Here is a 21,562-nt window from a genome sequence, read left to right as displayed (position 1 = left end):
GAATATTATGTGAATATACCTGTCCTGAAGCAGTTGAGAGACTACATGAAACTCAGGGTTTTGTGGTGGAACTACTTCAATGCTGCACCTCAGTGCACGATACTTTCCCAGAGAGGAGGGCGAGGGGCTTCTCAGAGTGGCTTCACTCACATTCACAATATCTCTGATCAGCTAGGGATGACACAACAGAACAAAAGGTGAGATCTTCACAGTGGAGATAAAAAAAAATAAAAAATCGAATTTCAAGACAACTTCATAAATGTAATAAGTTAATCTCAAGAAACTCCCAATTCTCAATACTCTATTGCGGAGAGATCACATTCTTGTAGTGCAATGTGAAAAAAGAAAAAAAAAAAAAAATTTGGTAAAGTTTATATTGTAAAGTAGTTATACATCATGGTAGTATTTGTTGTCCTGCCTTTAATGTACGCTGATTAAAAAAATAAATTAAAAAAAATACCATACTGTTGTATTACAACATTTTTCTTTTATTATTGTACTATAATAAAGACAATCTAATCAGAAAATTCAGAATCATTATAAACAATAAAGCGAATTCAAAATCAAAACACCCAGATGCATTATGGTATGAGAATTTGGGAGTAAAATTTTCTTAATTGTCATTAAAATACTGTCAAAAGCAAAGAAATCTTAATTGTCCTAAAACAGGCTTCTTTTCCATGCAAAATACAATTTTTCATATTTTTCATTTAATTTTTTGTTTTGTTTTTATTTTGGGGTAAAATATGACCCAGTAGAAAGCGAGAGCACCGTAATCAAATCTCCTTTAAGATTTTATGATCTCAGATACGTTTCAACATGGCAGGTACACATTAATTAACACAATTTTCACATGTTTTCAGTCTGCTTTTAATACAGAACACCTCTGTATTTTGGTTTATTGTGTCATGAGTAATACTGCACAACTATTGTCATACCAACCAGTCAGAATTATGAAACTGTACAGGCACAGGTCTAGACCATACTAAGTACTGCTTCATGCTTTAGGGCTCCTTATTGTAACTATGTGTGATAATTGCCTGTAAGTCTGTGCACTCAATCTGAGAAGAAATTTGGTGGATACTAATATTAATGTGTGTTACCTGACAAAGGTCTAGTTTCTGAGATACAAGCTTGTGTTTAGATGGAGGGTCGATCATTCTGAGGGGTAGAAGAGTGTTGACTTCCTCTAGCAGGGCCTTGACTTCAGCTTCTTTTTGAGTCTTTTGTGCCTGCAGCAACAATCCCTCCACCCGACTCACCTGCAACATCACAGAGCCATTAAAACACACAAATGAACTGAGAACAAATCAACATAGGAAGTACCTTTGAGCTACCTGATTGGTTGTGTGTATCATTATCTAAGCTCATTCTTACATCATTGAGGCTGATACTTGAGACAGGGACCGTCAGGATGTTGCCAAGGGAACCGAGAGCTTCAGTCCAGACCAGCTCCACAAAGATGCCCACTTCCTGTGATAATGTGCTGCAGTTCAGCTTCTCCTCCAACAGAAGCTGACAATCAAAAAGGGTGAACAATGATTTCACAACCAACCACCATTAAAAAAGATTTGATGACAATCTAAACACGACAAAGTAAACCTTATACTAAACTTATTACTGAGCTCTAGTCTTCTCATTTCATTCTTTTAAATGTGGGCACCCTTGACATATTTGGTGTCATATACAGTATATACACACATTTGATGCATTGTTAACCACTGACTACAGATTGGTGACAATACTGTTGTAAGCAGAAGGTCCTTCAACCAATGTATTAAAGAGACTATATAAACTGTGTTCTGTTTGCTCACCTGCTTCAAGCTGTAGGATGCCATTTGCTCAGCCTCAGGAGGAAGTGTGTGTGTCTGTGTGAATCCTTGAGTCTCCATCTCCATCATCAGCATCTGATAGGCATCCACAGCATCCTCAGAGGTCACACAGTACACAAGCTTATCCTGCACCACTACTTTCTGTTGTGAGAGAGAAGGAATCACCATCAGCACATAACTGCCATGGATTCATTACCCTCACATCATGTGCGTCATACTCTTCATTTACCGTAGGATGAATGTGGTTTTATAAGGCAACAAGGACTCAGACATGCACACAGGGTTTATAATAATGGAAGATAATTACAATTTAATTACTATAGTGGTATTACTGTGATATCAAGACATATTAATGTTTTACAATGCTGAAAATAACCAAACCTCTGATTCACGCAACATGGAACACAACACACGATACTGCTGGCCTGCTCCTCCTTTGGCACTCTGTAGCTCCAAAACTGACAAAGTCTTGGGTTTGACCTGCAATACACATTTAGCTATTTTTAACAAGTTTTAAGAATGTGTTAAAGAGGTCACAAGTTTTAATATGTTTTTCCATGCTTATCAGTTTAAATAAAAAATTTTAGTCATTATTTTGCTTTTTTTATGAATGTTTTTTATACTTTCTCTGACCCTTATAATTAAACAGGCAATTTTTGCTACTGTGCCTTTAAGATTTAGGTGTTAATAACCTTTTTGAAAGTGAAATGAGAAACAGACCCTGTGTCCCAATCAGCTCCCTAGCTCCCTATGTCGTGAATCAGTATAAAATGAACACGAATTCAGGCACTGGCAAGGGTGTTCATCCACTGAACATTGGGACACTGATGACTCAATCAATGCCCTTCTGATAGTGAAACCTACAAGGTTAGCATAGATTAGTGTAATGCGGCTGTTATTTAGACATTCTATGGCGGTATACTGGTGAGGAGACAAGAGGCTGTTCTTTTTGTATGGATGTCTATGGAGGAGATGCTTCACAAAGCTGAATAAACTGCTTTTGTGAGGAAAAAGCTTAATATTTAATGAATTATCCACTATTCTTCAACATGTTTTACACTAAATAATACTTTTACTTTGATAAAATTGCTGTTTTATAAGAGAAGTCATTGACGATTTTACGACGGGAGGGTGTCAGTTTACGGCTCCCTCCATTCATTTGTATAGCATCAGCAAACTGTTGTAAAATGCTAGCTGACCACAGAGCGCAACAGTGACTGCACACTTTTTCAGCTGTCTGGGTTCCGGAAGTATTTTCCCCATTAATTTCTTCCACAGACTTTTAATAAAATCCTTCATTAAAGAATTGTGAGCCATGAACCGAACCAAACCAACCAGCTCCGAGGTGAATCACAACATCACAAACTTTGTTTTGAGGTAAAAAAGTATTTGAAAATCGGACATAAAGACAAGAGTACAAGGCTGTGTACTTATCCTGTTTAATGAGGGCACAAACTACAATCCCATGAAGCATTGCGAATGATGTCATTGAATAAAAAACGATGGGAATATATAAAACTATTGATTTTAAGTTGCTGATTATAAGTATAAAAGCAATATATTTTACGTTTATTGCAAAATATCCCGATTACGTCATTCACAGTGCGTCATGGGAGCGCACGGTCGCTCCGAGGCACGTTTCGTGGGTTTTGTTGTACGCAGTTCTCTGGTTGGTGGATCTTTCTCTGTTGTACCATGGGTAATCTAGTTGTTTATCATGAATTCCGCTATCAAACATGATTTTTAAACCATGAAGTTGATATAACGCAGACGGATGGCTTCAACTGAAGCATATACCATCGATGAACAACCTTGTAGCTCACGGTAAGTCTGTCTTTAAAGGTTTACAAGTTATCGTTAAAAATCAATAAGTCTATGGGATAAATGAGTGGGATTTTTACTTCCGGAACCAGACTGTTGCGCTCTATTACAGCCTTTACGGTCTCTTTAATGATAGAACCACGAAGGTTGTTATCTCAGTACTGTAAGATCTCTGGACTCACCTGCGACACGTTAACGAGCTCGCGCATTCAAGTGCAACTGTTATTAATCAGCGCCATCACTGTATAAATGACACTATCGTTCGTTTTCCTTGAATATATTCAAACGTACAGTGTTATTATAACTGATGAATGGCATAAATAAAGAAATAAAAATATATAGGAGTGTGTTTTAAAACTTCTTTTAAAAACTCAAATATTTCAAAGATTGTTTCATTTTCATGGTAATTATGGATGAAAGACATTACAAACAACATCTCTTTTAAACAGAAAATAAGGCTTGAACTTCATAGTTTTACACTTGTGCTCGTAACGGAGCTGATTGAGACGTACCCAGAGTTTTGCTGCACATCCTCGTGAGCTGTGGGTTTGCTGCCAAGTGCAATATAGTCAAATATAACCTCTTTGCATAGCTTACATTACTTTCTGACAGGATCACAAAACAGTCCACGCTAAAATGTGCTGCTAAAGCTGTTAAAGGTGCACTCAGTGACTTTTTGTTCCAGTCATTTTGGACTTACAGTGACACCTAGTGGTGTGGATGCAGCATAATTCAAGATGCCATTATAAAAATTCACTATTCACAATCAGCCATGATTAATTTAATCCAAATGTGAAAGTGTCCAATAACAAGATGGTTACTGAGATTAAGCGAGTAATATTCAGCTGGTCATGTGATTTTAAAATGGCAGCTCCCATGAGGGTGCCCCTGCCCCATGTAGAATAAAACAGCTGTTATAAGGTTACTGATATGACTAGAGTCCTCATCTCATGTGAGTGGTCATGATTTTATACAAATGTTCAAATTCATTTCTTTAGGAGTAAAACTGCACCTTTAAGGTCAAACTGAAATGATCACATCCACACAAAAGGCTACAAACTTTCATAGATTTTACACTTATATTAGTTCTTCTAGTGATACGTGTTATTGTGTTATTATCTATCCAAATTCCTCAAATGGAACACCAAATGGAGGAAGTTTTGGGTTCTGACAGTTACGCTATGTTTTTATAGTACAATAAGATCAAGGAAAATTTGATTCCTCATGGTATGAGCCCTTTTAAGTGTATGTGGAATAAAAGTACTCACACTTTCAAAAACTGAATACTTTGCCACTTGAAAATGTGAGGGAAATTCAGGCATGTCACGGTCACTTTCTTTGTAAACTCTGCTTTGGGTAAATCAAAAAGTACGTAATTAGGACATTCTAAATAATGTATTTTTTTTTTTTTTTTAAACAAGTAGACCAATAAATAAACTGCAAAGGTGGTTAAGCATGTATCTGCCCCATAGAGCACATCTGTCATGATAGAACATAACCTACATACATTTAAACCAGGACAGACAGGAAACAAAGTTTAGTTAACCTTCAAGCGCTGACAGTGACACTAGAGCGCACCTGAATTTGCCAAGATGGGGTCCGTCCTTCTCAAGAATCTCAGTCTCAGTGTTTCTGAGCTGCGGCTGACCTTTCAACTTCCCTGATGGCTGGGTCAACACTTTTATCTCTTTATGATAAAAAAACAAAATAAATTTATGTCAACATCTCAACTAGTCGAATGGATAGTTTAATCAAAGGTAATACTCTTATAACCATATAAAATGTCAAGTAGGCCTACATTTCCTAACAAAAACGTATTGTAAGGCAAGGGTGTTGACATGCATACAGAGAAATACACACCCACTGTTAGCAAACAGAACTAATCTGGCTGTAACTTTAACAATGCTGTCATAAATCTCTCCCCTCCTCATTCTGTCCCTCCACCTTATTTCCACGTTTTACATGAGTACGTAAACCTTAGTTACAGTATCACTTGAGACTCCCAAACATCTAACATGCTCATTCTCCCTTCTTCTCTAATTCCAATGGTATTACTGGTAACTGAGCTAAGAGTTTAATACCTGGATAAGGGAGGGGCTCAAAGCTGGGATATGCCAAAATATGCTCTGTCAAAGGCAGGAGATGCCCTTTTTCCAGACAACTCCACACATACTGCAAGCCAACCAGTGGGATGTTGTGCTTCTGAATGCTGCGCTGTCGGTTACTGCTCAAGTCGTCCAGACAGCTTGTGACTACAAATGAACACTGAAGAACATAAAGAGATGTTAGAAAAGATATATACAACAGTTAATTAGTACATTTAATCTCATCAACATTAAAAAAAAAAAAAAAAAAAAACAATGTCTCAATGTTACAGCTCTTAGTTGTGTGACTTTATAAACAACCGAAGAGAAAATAAAGGAAGTAGATAGAGAATACAGAAAGAGTAAATACAGAAAATAAAAACACAAACAGAATACGTACCTCTTTGTTGACGACATAGGAGATGTTTCCTGCATTGTCCAGAAGAGCTGACCTCAATTTATTCTTCTCTTTAAAAGGCAAATTCTTCACATCTAACACTACAGTACAGTTCTCAAACACTGCCATAATGCCACCAGAGATTGAACAGGCTGGGAAAAAGACAGAGAAAGAATAAAAAAGTGAGCCTGTGATGAAATCCTAGGCTAAACATCAAACAGATGATATTGCGTAAACCCCTGATATCATTGTCACGAGTAGTCATTAGCAGACGGAATAGTATCTTACCGTGGATAAAGTTAGAGTCGAATGCTAAAGTTTAGAATAAAACAAAAATAAAAACAAAACAAATATCAATAAAGAAGACGTAGGCCTAAATAATATGACTGCGTAAAGTTATATGAAACTACCCCCTGACTTACTGTAAGGACCAGTAAGGACACCCCCCCAAATCCTCGCTGCTTCACTGCAGTAAAAACATTAGCCGGGTTCCATCTAGTGGTCGAAACAGCAATTACAAAAATAGTTTCTGCCAAAGTACATGTACAGTAATAGTAAAAACCAATGTAGGAGCTCCATAAAACAAGCTTTCCCGACTATTTGAAGCATAAATAACAATAATAATAACAAAAAAGGAAATGTTGGTTATATAATTATAATTACAACCATAATTACAGGATTTAATGTAATTAGTGTATGTAAATAGCTTTGCACAGTGCACAAGACTCAAGAGAATGTTAACATTGCAGTATGCAATGCAAAATATTCTTGCAGTTGTTGCCCCATCAGTTTTCTTTCAGAGAGAGACAGCTCAATAATTCAATAGCTAAGAGAGTTAAAAGATTTTCCTGACTGTGGTAACACACTGGAATATCAAAGGTCTCAGCAAACATGCCATGCCACATAACACAAACAGTAACAGAAATACACAAAAATGCACCCAATTCTAGTGACTCAACAGAGGGAGCAAAGGTTTGACTATGTGACATTTCACCAAATTAACAATGGAAAGAGACAGCTAAGTGGGAGTAGCTATATTGCAATGCTATTTATAATCACAACAGAGAGTAAATTCATGTGTTTGAACATATATTAGAGTTGAAGACATTTATGGGTCACAGACGAATAAGGTTGTGCGAGGTAAATAAATGAGCAATCTTTTTAAAATAAAAAAGTTTCAAGTAGTTTAAAGTTCTCAGAAATGTAATCTTTGTGTTTATGCCAGTTTTTATCCAATTATTTGAAAAACATTTATTGCATTTTCCACAAAAAAAATGAATGACTTTTAAAATGTCAAATGGTGTAATAATCAAGTAAAAGGTATTAGAATAAGTTCCCTGCACCCTAAATACACAGTGTAAACAATTTATTCATTAAAGGAAAATACAAAAATTCATTTCGACTTGTACCTCCTTTACTTAAAAAAATGTGTTAAAAAACAAAAATTGAGGTTACAATGAGGCACTTACAATGGAAGTGAATGGCGCCAATCAATAAACGTTAAAATACTCACTGCTTCAAAACTATAGCCACAAGACATGAACAGTGCGTTAACATGATTTTAGTGTGACTAAATCGCTTACTAACCTTTTATGTATAAAGTTATAACCAAATGTATAACTTTGTTGCCACTGAGAACGTACTGTAAGTGTAAACCCTAAAACGACTGTAGAAGCGTTGATTTAAACAACTTCACAGCTCACATAATTCACGAGATTTAATAGAAGAATAAATGTAAGTGCTTTTATAAAATGATAAGCGTCTCATTTCTACCTTTAAACCCTCCATAAATTGGCCACATTCACGCTTTTTGTGACGAGTCGATATATATATATATATATATATTTGTAATCAACTTTATGCCACAAATGCTGACTATTGACTTAACATGTGTTGAACCAGGAATAATCCTTTAATGTAAAAAAAAAAAAAAAAAAAAAAAAGAAAATTTGAAACTTACATTTTTCAAATTAAATGTATTTATCTATTTATTTTTTTTTAAGTTTTTATTTTTTTATTTTTTTTATTTTTACAAAGATCTTGCAATTTTGAGTCACAAATACCAATGATTTTTCTTAGGGTTAATCCATTTGACCTGAGCAAAATGTGCTTTTCATAAAAATGAACTTCACATATATTATATATAAACTTCACACACAGTCATTATAGTAATAATAATAATAATAATAATAATAATAATAATAATAATAAAACATTCCAAACGATTTATGCCAACATTTCCAATTATTCCATTTCCATTTTATGCCATAATTTCTAATGTATTTTCATCATGAAAATAAGTTTCATCCCTTCTATTCAAGGGTTAAAAACCTCATGAGCCACGTGACTTCAACGTATATCATACATACATGTCATCAACAGGCTCCATAGATCGTGTAAATCCGTATGGTCCCTCCCTTTCCTACACCACGTCCACTGGGAAGGCGAGGGAGCGGATATTTACAACATCGCGCTGTTTGTTGAGCTGCTGAGATTTCTGTGAACAAGGTACAACATCATTCCGTTGTATGGGCTCTGCTAAGTATTTACAGAAATGGCTCGGAAGACATTCTTGTCGACTTATGTTCTCCGAAATGTACCCATCAGGACAGCTGTCATTGTAATGCTCATGGTTATCTTCTTCAAATATGTGTTCACATGCCCGTGCACAACACCCGAGGAAACTCTTCTGCACTGTTGGCTCTACCTGTCCCTGCCAATAGGCATACTGTTTTTTATTATGATCCTGATCGACGCCCGGCTTTTAAAGATGTGCAGATGTTATGTGTGCAAATGTTGCGTCGGCGGACAGAGGAGATGCTGCAGGAGCGAGTGCTGCGATACTTTTGAGTGTTGCTGTTGCGCCGGTGGTTACTGTTATCACCCAGAAAGTTGTGGACAGGAAGGATGGTATTACTGTGGCATGATATGGAAACACTTACTTAATGTCTTTTATGCGGCTTCGCTGTGGATAGTCGTTGCATTTATCGACGGGGATTGGTACGTTTGCATCAGGACTGTTAATGTGAACGGTACCGGGGAACAAATAGCTTGCAAGGATTTACCAACTCCAGATGAGGCACAGATTCTTAGAAAATATGACAGTGAATCACGGGTAAGTGACATTCATGTCTTTTTGTACTTTGAGGCCCTAGACCACAAGTGAAAAATGCATTTTTCCTAAATTATAAGAATGTATTCCCTTAAAAATTGTCATGTAATTCACAAGTTTGTGCAAAACGAAAAGGTTATGACTGTAACCATTGCTCCCTGAAAGGAGGGAATTAAACGATGTGTCACTGTAGATTACGTTTGGGGTTTATCTCCGTAGGTGTAACCATTTTCTGAAATTCTTTTAAACCTATACATTTTAATTGGCAGGAAAGGCTTTGTGCTCCGCCTCCCTCGTGTGTGTCATTGGGCGTACAGTGTAGACCTTATTCACGCTAGCGCCATCTTTGATTTTAACGGGAATGACAACGAGGCTGTGAGGGATAGACTTACAGTCTCTTCAATGGGCTGTACTGCAGTTTAAAGTGTTTTTGGATCATTCCGTGAACAAAACATTAATAAAATCTGTCCAAGAACATTTTGTATACAAAGAATTCCAGACAACATGAGTTGTGGAAAATCAGATGTGATCTAGGAGCTTTATACAGCTTTATACCGTTCGTGCCATTGAAGAGTCTGTCTATCCCTCACAGCCTCATTATCATTCCCATTAAAACTAAAGATGGCGCTAGCGTGAATAAGGTCTATATGCAGTGGCACACAGCGCTATCTCATCAGAATATTCGACTGAAGTGTATGGAGCGATACTCAGCCCTTGTAGTGAAGATTTAGTAGCGTTGCCAGCTTACTCAGCGTTTCATTCCCTCCTTTCAGAGAAACGTGGTTACAGTTGTAACCTTTCAGTTCCCTTTCAGGTCGGTAATTTCAATGCTGCGTCACTTTAGCTGATGCTAGGGAAATGTATACCATGTATATTTTTCAGTCTTTAACACGGGAAGGAGGTGAACGCTGGCGCAACTGGCTGCTGCCGCCTGTCTGTGAAAACCATTATTATTAAGTTGATTACTGTTTTATATATGCTGAGACACGGTTTCTTTGGAAGCTCTTAAACTGTGTTTTAGTTGTTCTTATCTACGATGAGCAATCTGATACTGGATAATATTATAAGGTGACTGCCTGCTTGATATCGGGAGGTTTGGTGCTTCCTGGGGTCGCCGGTCTGCCTGAACTTTCACTCTGAGGCTCTGGGTTCGGCGAAACAATGAAAATTAACGAGCTGTTTGCACAGACTGTATTCATCTGGATCATCCTCTCTTCTATATACTATCCAGTGGTTTCGATTCTGCGTTATACAGAGGCTGACTTGTTTCGCTTGCGCTCTTGCCTCTCTGAACCTCCACCAGCCTTACATCTCCATCTGATTTTGGTCATCTTATCCACGTCACACAAAGAAATCTTCACAAACTGCTAACCATACCAGGTCGGCTAGCAACAACGCTGGTAAAGCCAGTCTCTCTTTTGGATTGTTTAACATCCGATCTCTCACCAACAAGGGACCTCTGGTTTACGACCTCCTCTCTGACTGTAAGTTTGACTTCCTCTGTTTGACTGAGACTTGGCAGCAGCCTGATGATTTCTTACATCTTAATCAGTCCGTTCCTCCAGGCTATGTTTACATTTGTAAACTCTGTGTCTCTGATCAGGGAGGGGGTCTAGCGATACTTCACAATGAGAAGTGTAAAGTATCCCATATAACTCATTTATAGCGTCATTTGAATCCATTGCTCTTAAAATCAATGAGTCAATTCTCACTATCCTTACCACTTTATACCGCCCTCCCAAGACTGATTCGAACTTTTTAAATTACTTTTCTGAGTTTTTAACCCTCTTATGCTCTATGTCTCCCAATGTGATATTGTTGGGTGATTTTAACATCCACATTGATAATACTATTAGTATACGTACAAGGGAATTTTTATCATGTCTAGATAGTTTTGGTATACAGCAATATGCCAGCACTCCTAATCACTCCAAAGGGCACATTCTTGACCTTATCTGTTAATCTGGTATAACTCCTCATAACTGTACTGTCTCAGATTTGTCCATATCTGATCATCTGTTGCTGTCTTTTAATGCCCACCTTACAGTATTTAAGATAAACTTATGTCGATCCGTCACATTTCGCAATATCAAGACCATTGATATATCTGTCTTCGCTGATGATCTTGCCACCTTCTCTAGCAAAGTTGATTTATCTACTGTGGATGACCTGGTATCCTATTATAATGATGGACTTCATGAGTTCTTAGACTGTTTCTTTTACTCACTCTGCTCCTTGGTATACTCCTGAATTATGCCAGCTTAAAGGCCTTTGGCTGGTGCGTTTGTATGCCAAAACTGGTCTTACAGTTCATAAAGAATTGTATGCTCATCATATGCAACATTATAAGGATGCTGTCTCTAAAGTGAAATCTGATTTTTATGCTAATCTAATTAGGACAGCTGAAGGGAACACTAGATCTCTTTTTTCCATTGTAAACAATATACTAAAGTCACCTGAGTCTCTACCATCACGTATGTATTCTACTACTGTATGTAACACTTTTATGGATTATTTTAATACCAGAATTGAAAATATTCACAAGCAGATACTTTTAAATAATGATGGTTGTGGCCCGTCAGTCTCGGTTTCCTTCGAACTACCTCTTTCTGCCTTTTCTATCTTTAAAATTCCAACTGTTGATGAGATATCCTCTATTATTCGGAAATCCAAACCCACCTCCTGTCAGCTTGATCCTCTTCCAACATATTTAGTTAAAGCATGTTTACCTTCTCTGTCTTCTTTAATCATTGAGATCGTTCATTCTTCACTGTCTTCTGTCCACTGCTTCAATAACCCCAATACTCAAGAAACCAGGGGCAGATCCTACTAATTTTGATAATTTTCATCCAATTTCTAATTTACCATTTATTTCAAATTTTTTTGGAAAGGAGTGTTGCAGTTCAGATTTATGACTATCTTTCAGCTAATAATTTGTTTGAACAATTTCAATCGGGTTTCCATCCACATCATAGTACGGAAACCGCTCTTGTCAAAATTACTAATGATCTGCTGTTGGCTGTGGATTCTGGTCAGCTGTCTATACTCATTCTTCTTGATCTGAGTGCGGCCTTTGATACGATCTCACATAACATCCTCCTAGACAGGCTGGTCTCAGTTGGAATTACGGGCACCCCCCTGTCTTGGTTTTGATCGTATCTTTCCGGTCGCACTCAGTTCATACAACTCAATTTTAGATCTAAATCATCACAAGTTATCACTGGCATTCCACAAGGCTCAGTTTTGGGCCCTCTTCTATTTATTATTTATTTACTGCCCCTTGGTCATATATTTAGGAAACATGGTGTCAATTTTCACTGCTATGCCGACGACACCCAGCTCTACCTGTCTTCCAAGCACACTTCTTCTCTTCCTCCGCCCTCTCTGTCCAGCTGTTTATCTGAAATTAAAAACTGGTTCTCATCTAATTTTCTCAAATTAAATTGTGGAAAAACTGAAATTCTCCTTGTAGGCACCAAATCTATTTTGGCAAAATCTGATTTTTCTGTGACTATCGATCAGTCCACTGCTTCTCCTCCTTCACAGGTTAAGAGTCTGGGTATCGTCCTTGATAGCACCTTATCCTTTGAAGCCCATGTTAATAATATAACTCACTCTGCATACTTACATTTATGCAATATTAATCGTCTTCGTCCCTCTCTCACATTGAACAGCACTGCCATTCTCATTCATGCACTGGTTACATCCCGTAATGATTACTGCAATGCTGTCCTCTCTGGTCTTCCTTCCAAACTTCTTCATAAAATTCAGCTGGTCCAAAACTCAGCTGCACGAATCATTTCTAGAACCCCCTCTACTGAACACATTTCACCTGTACTTCAACATCTGCATTGGCTTCCGGTTAAGTACCAAATTGATTTCAAAATCTTGCTTCTTACATACAAGGCCTTAAATAATCTTACTCCTTCATACCTCTCCGATCTTTTTCATATCTATACACCTACTCGTACCCTTAGATCTTCCTTATCAATTCTTCTTGTCATACCACGTATTCGTCTGAACACTATGGGGTCTAGAGCCTTTAGTTATACTGCCCCTCACTTATGGAATTCCCTTCCTCTGGAAATTCATAACAGTGAAAGTCTTCATACTTTTAAATCTCATCGTAAAACTCACCTTTTTAAACAGGCTTTTTTATGACTGTGTATGCATTGAGTTCATACTTTGTATCTTCCAATGTTTTATTGTATATCATATTATTGTTTGCTTAATGTTGTTATTGTTGATGCTTTCAAGGATGACTTTATTGTGTTCAGTTTGTAAGGTGACCTTGAGTGTCGTGAAAGGCGCCATAAATAAAATGTATTATTATTTATTATTATTATACCATCACGCCATGCAACTGATTCGCACACACAACGATGTCTACTAGCCTTACATGGTGTAGCTAAAGACACAAACAGAGTCTTCTCTTCATATCATACAAAGAAGTGAGGAACAAAATGATAAATGGATGGATATACAGGTGCATCTCAATAAATTAGAATGTCATGGAAAAGTTCATTTATTTCAGTAATTCAACTCAAATTGTGAAACTCGTGTATTAAATAAATTCAATGCACACAGACTGAAGTAGTTTAAGTCTTTGGTTCTTTTAATTGTGATGATTTTGGCTCACATTTAACAAAAACCCACCAATTCACTATCTCAAAAAATTAGAATACATCATAAGACCAATAAAAAAAACATTTTTAGTGAATTGTTGGCCTTCTGGAAAGTATGTTCATTTACTGTATATGTACTCAATACTTGGTAGGGGCTCCTTTTGCTTTAATTACTGCCTCAATTCGGCGTGGCATGGAGGTGATCAGTTTGTGGCACTGCTGAGGTGGTATGGAAGCCCAGGTTTCTTTGACAGTGGCCTTCAGCTCATCTGCATTTTTTGGTCTCTTGTTTCTCATTTTCCTCTTGACAATACCCCATAGATTCTCTATGGGGTTCAGGTCTGGTGAGTTTGCTGGCCAGTCAAGCACACCAACACCATGGTCATTTAACCAACTTTTGGTGCTTTTGGCAGTGTGGGCAGGTGCCAAATCCTGCTGGAAAATGAAATCAGCATCTTTAAAAAGCTGGTCAGCAGAAGGAAGCATGAAGTGCTCCAAAATTTCTTGGTAAACGGGTGCAGTGACTTTGGTTTTCAAAAAACACAATGGACCAACACCAGCAGATGACATTGCACCCCAAATCATCACAGACTGTGGAAACTTAACACTGGACTTCAAGCAACTTGGTCTATGAGCTTCTCCACCCTTCCTCCAGACTCTAGGACCTTGGTTTCCAAATGAAATACAAGACTTGCTCTCATCTGAAAAGAGGACTTTGGACCACTGGGCAACAGTCCAGTTCTTCTTCTCCTTAGACCAGGTAAGACGCCTCTGACGTTGTCTGTGGTTCAGGAGTGGCTTAACAAGAGAAATACGACAACTGTAGCCAAATTCCTTGATACGTCTGTGTGTGGTGGCTCTTGATGCCTTGACCCCAGCCTCAGTCCATTCCTTGTGAAGTTCACCCAAATTCTTGAATCGATTTTGCTTGACAATCCTCATAAAGCTGTGGTTCTCTTAGTTGGTTGTGCATCTTTTTCTTCCACACTTTTTCCTTCCACTCAACTTTCTGTTAACATGCTTGGATACAGCACTCTGTGAACAGCCAGCTTCTTTGGCAATGAATGTTTGTGGCTTACCCTCCTTGTGAAGGGTGTCAATGATTGTCTTCTGGACAACTATCAGATCAGCAGTCTTCCCCATGATTGTGTAGCCTAGTGAACCAAACTGAGAGACCATTTTGAAGGCTCAGGAAACCTTTGCAGGTGTTTTGAGTTGATTAGCTGATTGGCATGTCACCATATTCTAATTTTTTGAGATAGTGAATTGGTGGGTTTTTGTTAAATGTGAGCCAAAATCATCACAATTAAAAGAACCAAAGACTTAAACTACTTCAGTCTGTGTGCATTGAATTTATTTAATACACGAGTTTCACAATTTGAGTTGAATTACTGAAATAAATGAACTTTTCCACGACATTCTAATTTATTGAGATGCACCTGTACATGGCGATGATGCTAACCGGTTCGGGCAGCGCAGCATTGCAGGATGGTTTATATCACTGACATATGTCAACATGTATATAAGGCACTAGCCACATGTGTAACGGTAGCCAGCTGGTAGGTAGCTGTGCAGTGTGTAAACCTCACTCCCCTGGCCTCAAGAGGCGCACTGGCGACTGACGCTAGAAGCTTTAGCCTTTAACCTCCTCCTTAGTGAGCTGCCTTGCTGTCTCCTGCCTACATAGGCAGCTGTCTTCTATGGCAGCATCCTTACTGAAATTATGTCTCCTAAGAGAGCGATTTGGAACGCTTTATATAGGTGGCAGCTCTACATGCACAGCACACGGGACACTCGACTCGCAACTGATTTTAACACAGGTGACGAAAGAGAAATGACTTTATCTAATAAGCCTAAATATGCATGGCACACACACGTCATATTAATCATGTTATTTATCAATAGTTTTCCGTGTTGAATGGATTATAAGTATATTTATAATCTGAATTTCTCTCACTTTGTACGCCATCTTGGATTTATTTTTCCACCAAGCTCATCACGGTACATTCTGGGATCGTCTACCCATAGAAGGATACATATGATGCTACATTAGAATTTGGCCAAAATGAGATATCATAAGAGACAGCATAATTGGGGCCTGGGTAGCTCAGCAAGTAAAGACGCTGACTACCACACCTGGAGTCGCAAGTTCGAATCCAGAGTGTGCTGAGTGACTCCAGTCAGGCTTCCTAAGCAACCAATTGGCCCGATTGCTAGGGTGGGTAGAGTCACGTTGGGTTAACCTCCTCGTGGTCACTATAATATGGTTCTTGCTCTCAGTGGGGCGCGTGGTGAGTTGTGCGTGGATGCCGCATAGAATAGCGTGAGCCTCCACACGCACTACGTCTCCGCGGTAACGCGCTCAAAAAGCCACATGATAAAATGCGTGGATTGACTGTCTCAGACGCGGAGGTAACTGAGATTCGTCCTCCTCCACCTGGATTGAGGCAAGTCACTACGCCACCACGAGGACTTAGAGCACATTGGGAATTGGGCATTCCAAATTGTGGAGAAATGAAAAAAAAAAAAGAGGCAGCATAATTAAGATACCTACCTTTTGGAACAGCCTTCATGTCGGGAGCGGGCCTATGATGCCTTAAAATGCTGCCTCCGGAGGACGCTCACTAGGTTTTGGAACAGACCCATTGTGTGCAGCCTCTCAGCTTCGTCCGAAGCAAACGGAGGAGGGGAGAAAGACTGAAGGGTAATCACCTGTGCCCTGAATGGAGTGGTCAAAACGTCCGACACGTAGCCTTTCTTGGGTTTGAGTATGGTTTTTGACAAGCCTGGTCCAATCTCTAAACAGGAGTCATGGACTGAGAGTGCTTGAAGGTCCCCGACATGTTTCACTGAAGCCAAAGCAAGAAGGAGTGCACTCTTTAATGAGAGAGTGCGTAAACTCACTAAATCCAATGGCTCGAATGGCGAGCCTGTGAGGCCATGCAAGAATTTCACAATTTAAGAATGTCTACCTACTTACAGACCGTCCAATGGGATGTGCCCGGTTGCTATGGCAGCGACATATACTTTGAGCGTAGACAGGGTGAGACTTGCGTCAGATGGACACCATTCTGTGGCCATACATGAAGTTTCGCACGTAACGATAGGAGATGCTTCTCACACCAGAGTAGAAGCTGATGCGGCAAGTTCATCATTGAGTGCAATCGTACTCCCCCATGGGGATATATGTACGGCACAACCGCTGTGTTGTCGGTTCTGATCAGGAAATGAAAACCCTGGGTTGCTGGCTGGAAAGCCATCAATGTTAGAAATACAACAAGTAGTTCCTGACAATTTATGTGCCAGATCGTTTGAGCATCTATCCAGGTGCCAAAGGCTGAACGTCTTTCACACAGGTCTCCCCAGCCTGTGTTCGAAGCATCTGTCATCCACACTTTGCATCTGGATACTTCACCCTGAGTGCCACACCCATCTGATAGAATCTGGGTGTTTTTCAAATGATTAACGCAGCTAGACAGACGTGAGTGACGTCAGCTTGAAAGTGTTCAAACACCGGAGAATGGAATGAATGCTTTCGTCTGTGAGGTGTGCCAGCATAGAGACTGAGTCGAGATTCACTCCCAGGAATGAGGTCTGGTGAATGGGCGTCAATACGCTCTTCGACCAGTAGACTTTAGTAGTCCCAAACATTCAAAAAGTGCAAGCAACAAGTCTCTGTGTTTGCAAGCAACAAGTCTCTGTGTTTGCAAGCTTGTTCCTCTGACTGTGCTAAAAGCAACCAGTCGTCGATGTAATTCATAGTGCAAACACCGCTCAGCCTCAGCGGAGTGAGTGCCGCATCGACACATTTCATGAATGTATGAGGAGCCAGGGACAAGTCAAAGGGCATGATTTTGAACTGGTAAGCAGTCCCATCTAAGGCAAATCTCAAGAATGGCCTGTGATGAGGGGCTATGTGCACATGAAAGTAAGCATCTTTCAGGTCGACTGACACAAACCAGTCCATAGGGTTAACATGAGACAGAATTTGTTTATGAATAATAATTTTTAACGGAAACTTCGAGTGTCCAGTTCAATGCCTCAAATCTAAAATGGGATGTAATTCACCGTCCTTTTGGCGACTAGAAAGTGGCTGTAAAATCCACTGTAAGCATCGGCCATCAATATCGTCTCTTACATAATTTAATATCTAATTATATTTAATATTTAATTATATATTCTCTGATGTATCCCATCCTCGTTAAATATAGAGAGGAGAGGGGAACAGCGTTGGCTTCCTCAGAAGCAAGCCGAGAGCAAAGTATTTGAGTGTCTCACACTCACAATAAACACAATCAATCTCAAAGAGCGCTGCTTGCCTGTCAGGGATAATGTTAGTGACGTAGCACCCCTCTAATCTTAAACTCCAGTGAACGTGATTGCATCATGTGCGCCGCATGCAGATCATCACAGCTGTACTGGGCAGGTGAAGCCACTGTAGATGGAGGAGAGGAGAAGGCGTGAGCCAGTGACAAATCATCCTTAACTATTTCATTATATGAAATATGCTTGTTTTTTGTGTTTGTGGAAACATTTGCAAAACGCCATCTTTAAAAAAACGCTATTAAGCAAACGGCTTTTTTACAATTGTGCACAGTATACAAATACACACATACACAGTTAGGCTGTAGCGCTTATGTTACACACTACAGAAAATTCCATTAAAATAACAATAATTCAAAGATATGTTCCATTGCGCTACAGCCTAACTGTGTATGTGTGTATTTGTATACTGTGCACAATCGTTAAAAAAGCCGTTTGCTTAACAGCGTTTTTTTTTTTTTTAAATGGCGTTTTGCAAATGTTTCCACAAGCACAAAAAACAAGCATATTTCCCTCTCCTCCCACTATACTCCTTCTGCGACTTCCGAGGTCCACAGGCCGTAGAATTATCTGATCGCTGTGAAGCATTGAAAATGGTGAAGATGCCATCTGCTGTTACACAGGAGGAAAATTCCACACGGCGATCGCTGGAGCACCTCAGATCCACCCGCTGTGAATAATGCAAATCTTGATGTCAGTTCTAGTAGAGAAAGCCCAGTTGACCTGCAGAGTATGAGAGAGAGATAACACTACCTGAAGGAGAAAATTCTGATGAGATGACACGCATGAGGTAGGCAGAGAACAAAGCACCGTCTGCCAATTAAAATTGGCGAGAATTGAAAGAGTTTCAGAGATCGGTTACACCTGCGGAGATAACCCCATAGCGTCAGCTAAAGTGACGCAGCGTTGAAATGACAGACTTGAAAGGGAACCTGTTGAATTCCTGCATCATTTGAATGGAATTAACATGGACAATGTCACAAATTTGCTTACATTTGACCTAGAAATAGTGCATAATTTTATGCATTTTCTTTATTTTATGTCATAGCTTTGTTTGCTTTACATTTATCATAATAAAACTTTTTGTTTATTTATCATGTTTAAATGAGAGAAAAATTATAGATTTTCAATGAAGTCTCAGATTTTTAGACCCCTCTGAATTTTTCCTTTTAGTCATTGCTTAAATTAAATGTCTCATGCTTATCTTTTCATTTTCATCTGTTTCTTTCCTCTAGGTAATTGGCCTAATTCTTATTCTTGGGCTTTCATTTTTGTTGACAATAAGCTCATCTTTCATGACCCGATGGAAGCCATATTATAAATCGCTCTTTGAGGGTTATCTGAAGCAGGAGACGTCAGCCATTCTGGAGGACAGACTACATGAAAAAGCCGTGGAGAGAGCAAAGCTTGTCTGTGAGCAATTACTGAGGAACACTCAAAATCAACATGTGACCACTACACAGGGTGATGCCCGTCATGTTCAGTATCGTCAATTAGGCAATGCTGAGGAGGACATGTGGCACCAAATATCAGACCCAGCAATACATGTAACTGTGTTTCGTGATGGGTTACCATAAGCAGTGTAAAATTCACTACTACCTCTATCTTGCCAAAGGAATGTTTACCACTCGTTTGACATTAATTTGCATGTTACATGCCATTTTATAATTTATGGTATGTTATTGGTATATGTTATGGTATGTTTCTTAGTCTGTTAAATACTGAGAAATGAGCATACTGACAACTTAATTTTGCTCATGTATTTTACTAACCAATGTATGGAGCCCCTGAGAAAATAGAAATAGTTTTGCGTAACATCGCAATAAGTTTTGCATTACCTCACAATAGTGTACATTCCCTCGCAATAAATTTACAATGGTTTTACAACAGTAACTATATTTCAACCATATTACTATTGTAGAAACATGGTTTCTGCAAAAAAAAAAAAAAAAAAAAAAAACCTGGTTAGCCTACTAAAGTCATTTTTATGTATTCTACAGTATTACTATAGTAAAACCATGATTTCTGCCAAAAACGATGGTAACTACATTCTACAATATTACTATATAAAAACCATGGTTTCCACCAAAAAACATGGTTACTAAAACCTACAATTTTACTAGAGTAAAAACATGGAACCGTCATGGTTACTACTATAGTAAAGCCATGGTTTGCGCCAAAAAAACATGGTTACTACAGTATTACTATAATAAAACGGTGGTGGTAAATGTTTTGCGAAAGAACGTAAAACTATTGTGAGGTAATGCAAACTTATTGTGAGGGGACGCAAAACATATTGTGAGGGAAAACCATTTAATATTGCAAAACTATTTCAGTAAAAAAAAAAAAAATCTCACCTGTTAAGGGGCACCATACTATAGCCTACCCAAATAGTGAGAATTTTCGCACCTTTTGGTTTTCCTCCGATGCTACACTGGAGAACCTCCAGGCACCCTTTAAAGTAGTCTCAAATATCCAGTTTAGGGACTTCAGTATATTTCAGGTGCCTCAAAACATTTGCCTTATGATGGGGTTATTGAAGGAATCTTCGTCTTTAGACTTCTGCAAGAACTAAGTTTCTCAGAGATCTGCAAGGGTGACTGGAGGTTCTCCAGACGGTTCCATCCGTGTGGCATTTAAAGAGACCCATATGGTGCCTTGAGAATCTTTACATTTTTTAAAAGTGAATCTAAAATCAAAAAGAAGTTTGTTACCACTCTAAGGTTTACCTACAAGCTTTTGTTACAGCGCGTTTTTATGATATAGTACACATGCAAAAGAAAGAAATATTTCTTCAAAACAAGGACTTTTTGTCTCCAAAAGTGTTTCATGACTGTGTACTGTGTCTTTTAGTACAGTGGATGAGCAACTCACAGTGCAAAACAATTGAAAGGTTTGCTTAACAAGCAATGCCAATGCGCTGTACAGCTTGACTTTGCATGTTCAGTTGATATTATGTAATAGTGTCATATAATGTCTAAAATACTAGCACTGACTTCAACATTTCTTGAAATGGTCCTTTGTTCTAACTTTGAATTGAAACACAATTAAGCTACTTTTAAGCACTTTGCCTTGTACAAAAAAAAAAAAAAAAAAAAAAAAAAAGAAAGAAAAAGAAACAACTTGAACATTGAACAGCTGGAATAAATTAACATGATTTTATTTTTATTTTTTTTGTTAGTTTGTTTTTTTTGCTGATCACCTCAGTAAATTTAATGGAACAGAATAGTATGTGAATACTGTAGTACCTGTCTGACTTGACCTGCTACCCTTTGTGCCATATTTAAAGGGAGAAGAAAGAAATAATGGACATTACTGAGGTAGAGCGTATTCAATAATTGATTATTTCAATAAAATATTTCAGAAAA

At 38.4% G+C, this 21,562-nt stretch overlaps 2 protein-coding genes across 25 annotated transcripts in view; one reads left to right on the top strand and one right to left on the bottom strand.

The window, feature by feature from the left end:
• Window positions 1-6,580, bottom strand: part of LOC127447859 (protein mono-ADP-ribosyltransferase PARP4-like) — a 63,142-nt gene extending 56,562 nt beyond the window's left edge. For 3 of the 24 annotated variants that reach the window (XM_051710000.1, XM_051709999.1, XM_051709998.1), the window contains exons 1-10: window positions 6,423-6,580; window positions 6,138-6,286; window positions 5,735-5,918; window positions 5,232-5,340; window positions 4,922-5,000; window positions 2,214-2,312; window positions 1,815-1,973; window positions 1,378-1,515; window positions 1,104-1,262; window positions 20-171 (exon numbers count right to left, since the gene is read on the bottom strand). In XM_051710000.1, coding sequence (XP_051565960.1) covers window positions 20-171; window positions 1,104-1,262; window positions 1,378-1,515; window positions 1,815-1,973; window positions 2,214-2,312; window positions 4,922-5,000; window positions 5,232-5,340; window positions 5,735-5,918; window positions 6,138-6,263 — 1,205 coding nt within the window. In that variant the 5' untranslated portion in view covers window positions 6,264-6,286; window positions 6,423-6,580. Of the gene's footprint in view, window positions 1-19; window positions 172-1,103; window positions 1,263-1,377; window positions 1,516-1,814; window positions 1,974-2,213; window positions 2,313-4,921; window positions 5,001-5,231; window positions 5,341-5,734; window positions 5,919-6,137; window positions 6,287-6,422 lie in introns of those variants that run through there. The other 21 variants (XM_051709995.1, XM_051709994.1, XM_051709992.1 and 18 more) reach the window with 14 other exon arrangements.
• Window positions 6,581-8,574: 1,994 nt separating this feature from the next.
• On the top strand, window positions 8,575-21,316 carry LOC127447885 (uncharacterized). Its single transcript, XM_051710054.1, has 2 exons — window positions 8,575-9,249; window positions 19,430-21,316. Exons 1-2 carry the CDS (start codon window positions 8,689-8,691, stop codon window positions 19,769-19,771), a joined length of 903 nt encoding a protein of 300 aa, XP_051566014.1. The 5' UTR covers window positions 8,575-8,688; the 3' UTR covers window positions 19,772-21,316.
• Window positions 21,317-21,562: the final 246 nt, after the last annotated feature.

Source organism: Myxocyprinus asiaticus, chromosome 11, assembly GCF_019703515.2.
Source record: "Myxocyprinus asiaticus isolate MX2 ecotype Aquarium Trade chromosome 11, UBuf_Myxa_2, whole genome shotgun sequence".
Lineage (NCBI taxonomy): Eukaryota > Metazoa > Chordata > Actinopteri > Cypriniformes > Catostomidae > Myxocyprinus > Myxocyprinus asiaticus.
This window is presented reverse-complemented; position numbering and strand designations above follow the sequence as displayed.

Coding starts and splice junctions, on each gene's coding strand:
- LOC127447885 (XM_051710054.1), top strand. CDS start 8,689: ATGGCTCGGAAGACATTCTTGTCGACTTATGTTCTCCGAAATGTACCC. Junction 9,250..19,429: donor AATATGACAGTGAATCACGG/GTAAGTGACATT, acceptor TCTTTCCTCTAG/GTAATTGGCCTAATTCTTAT.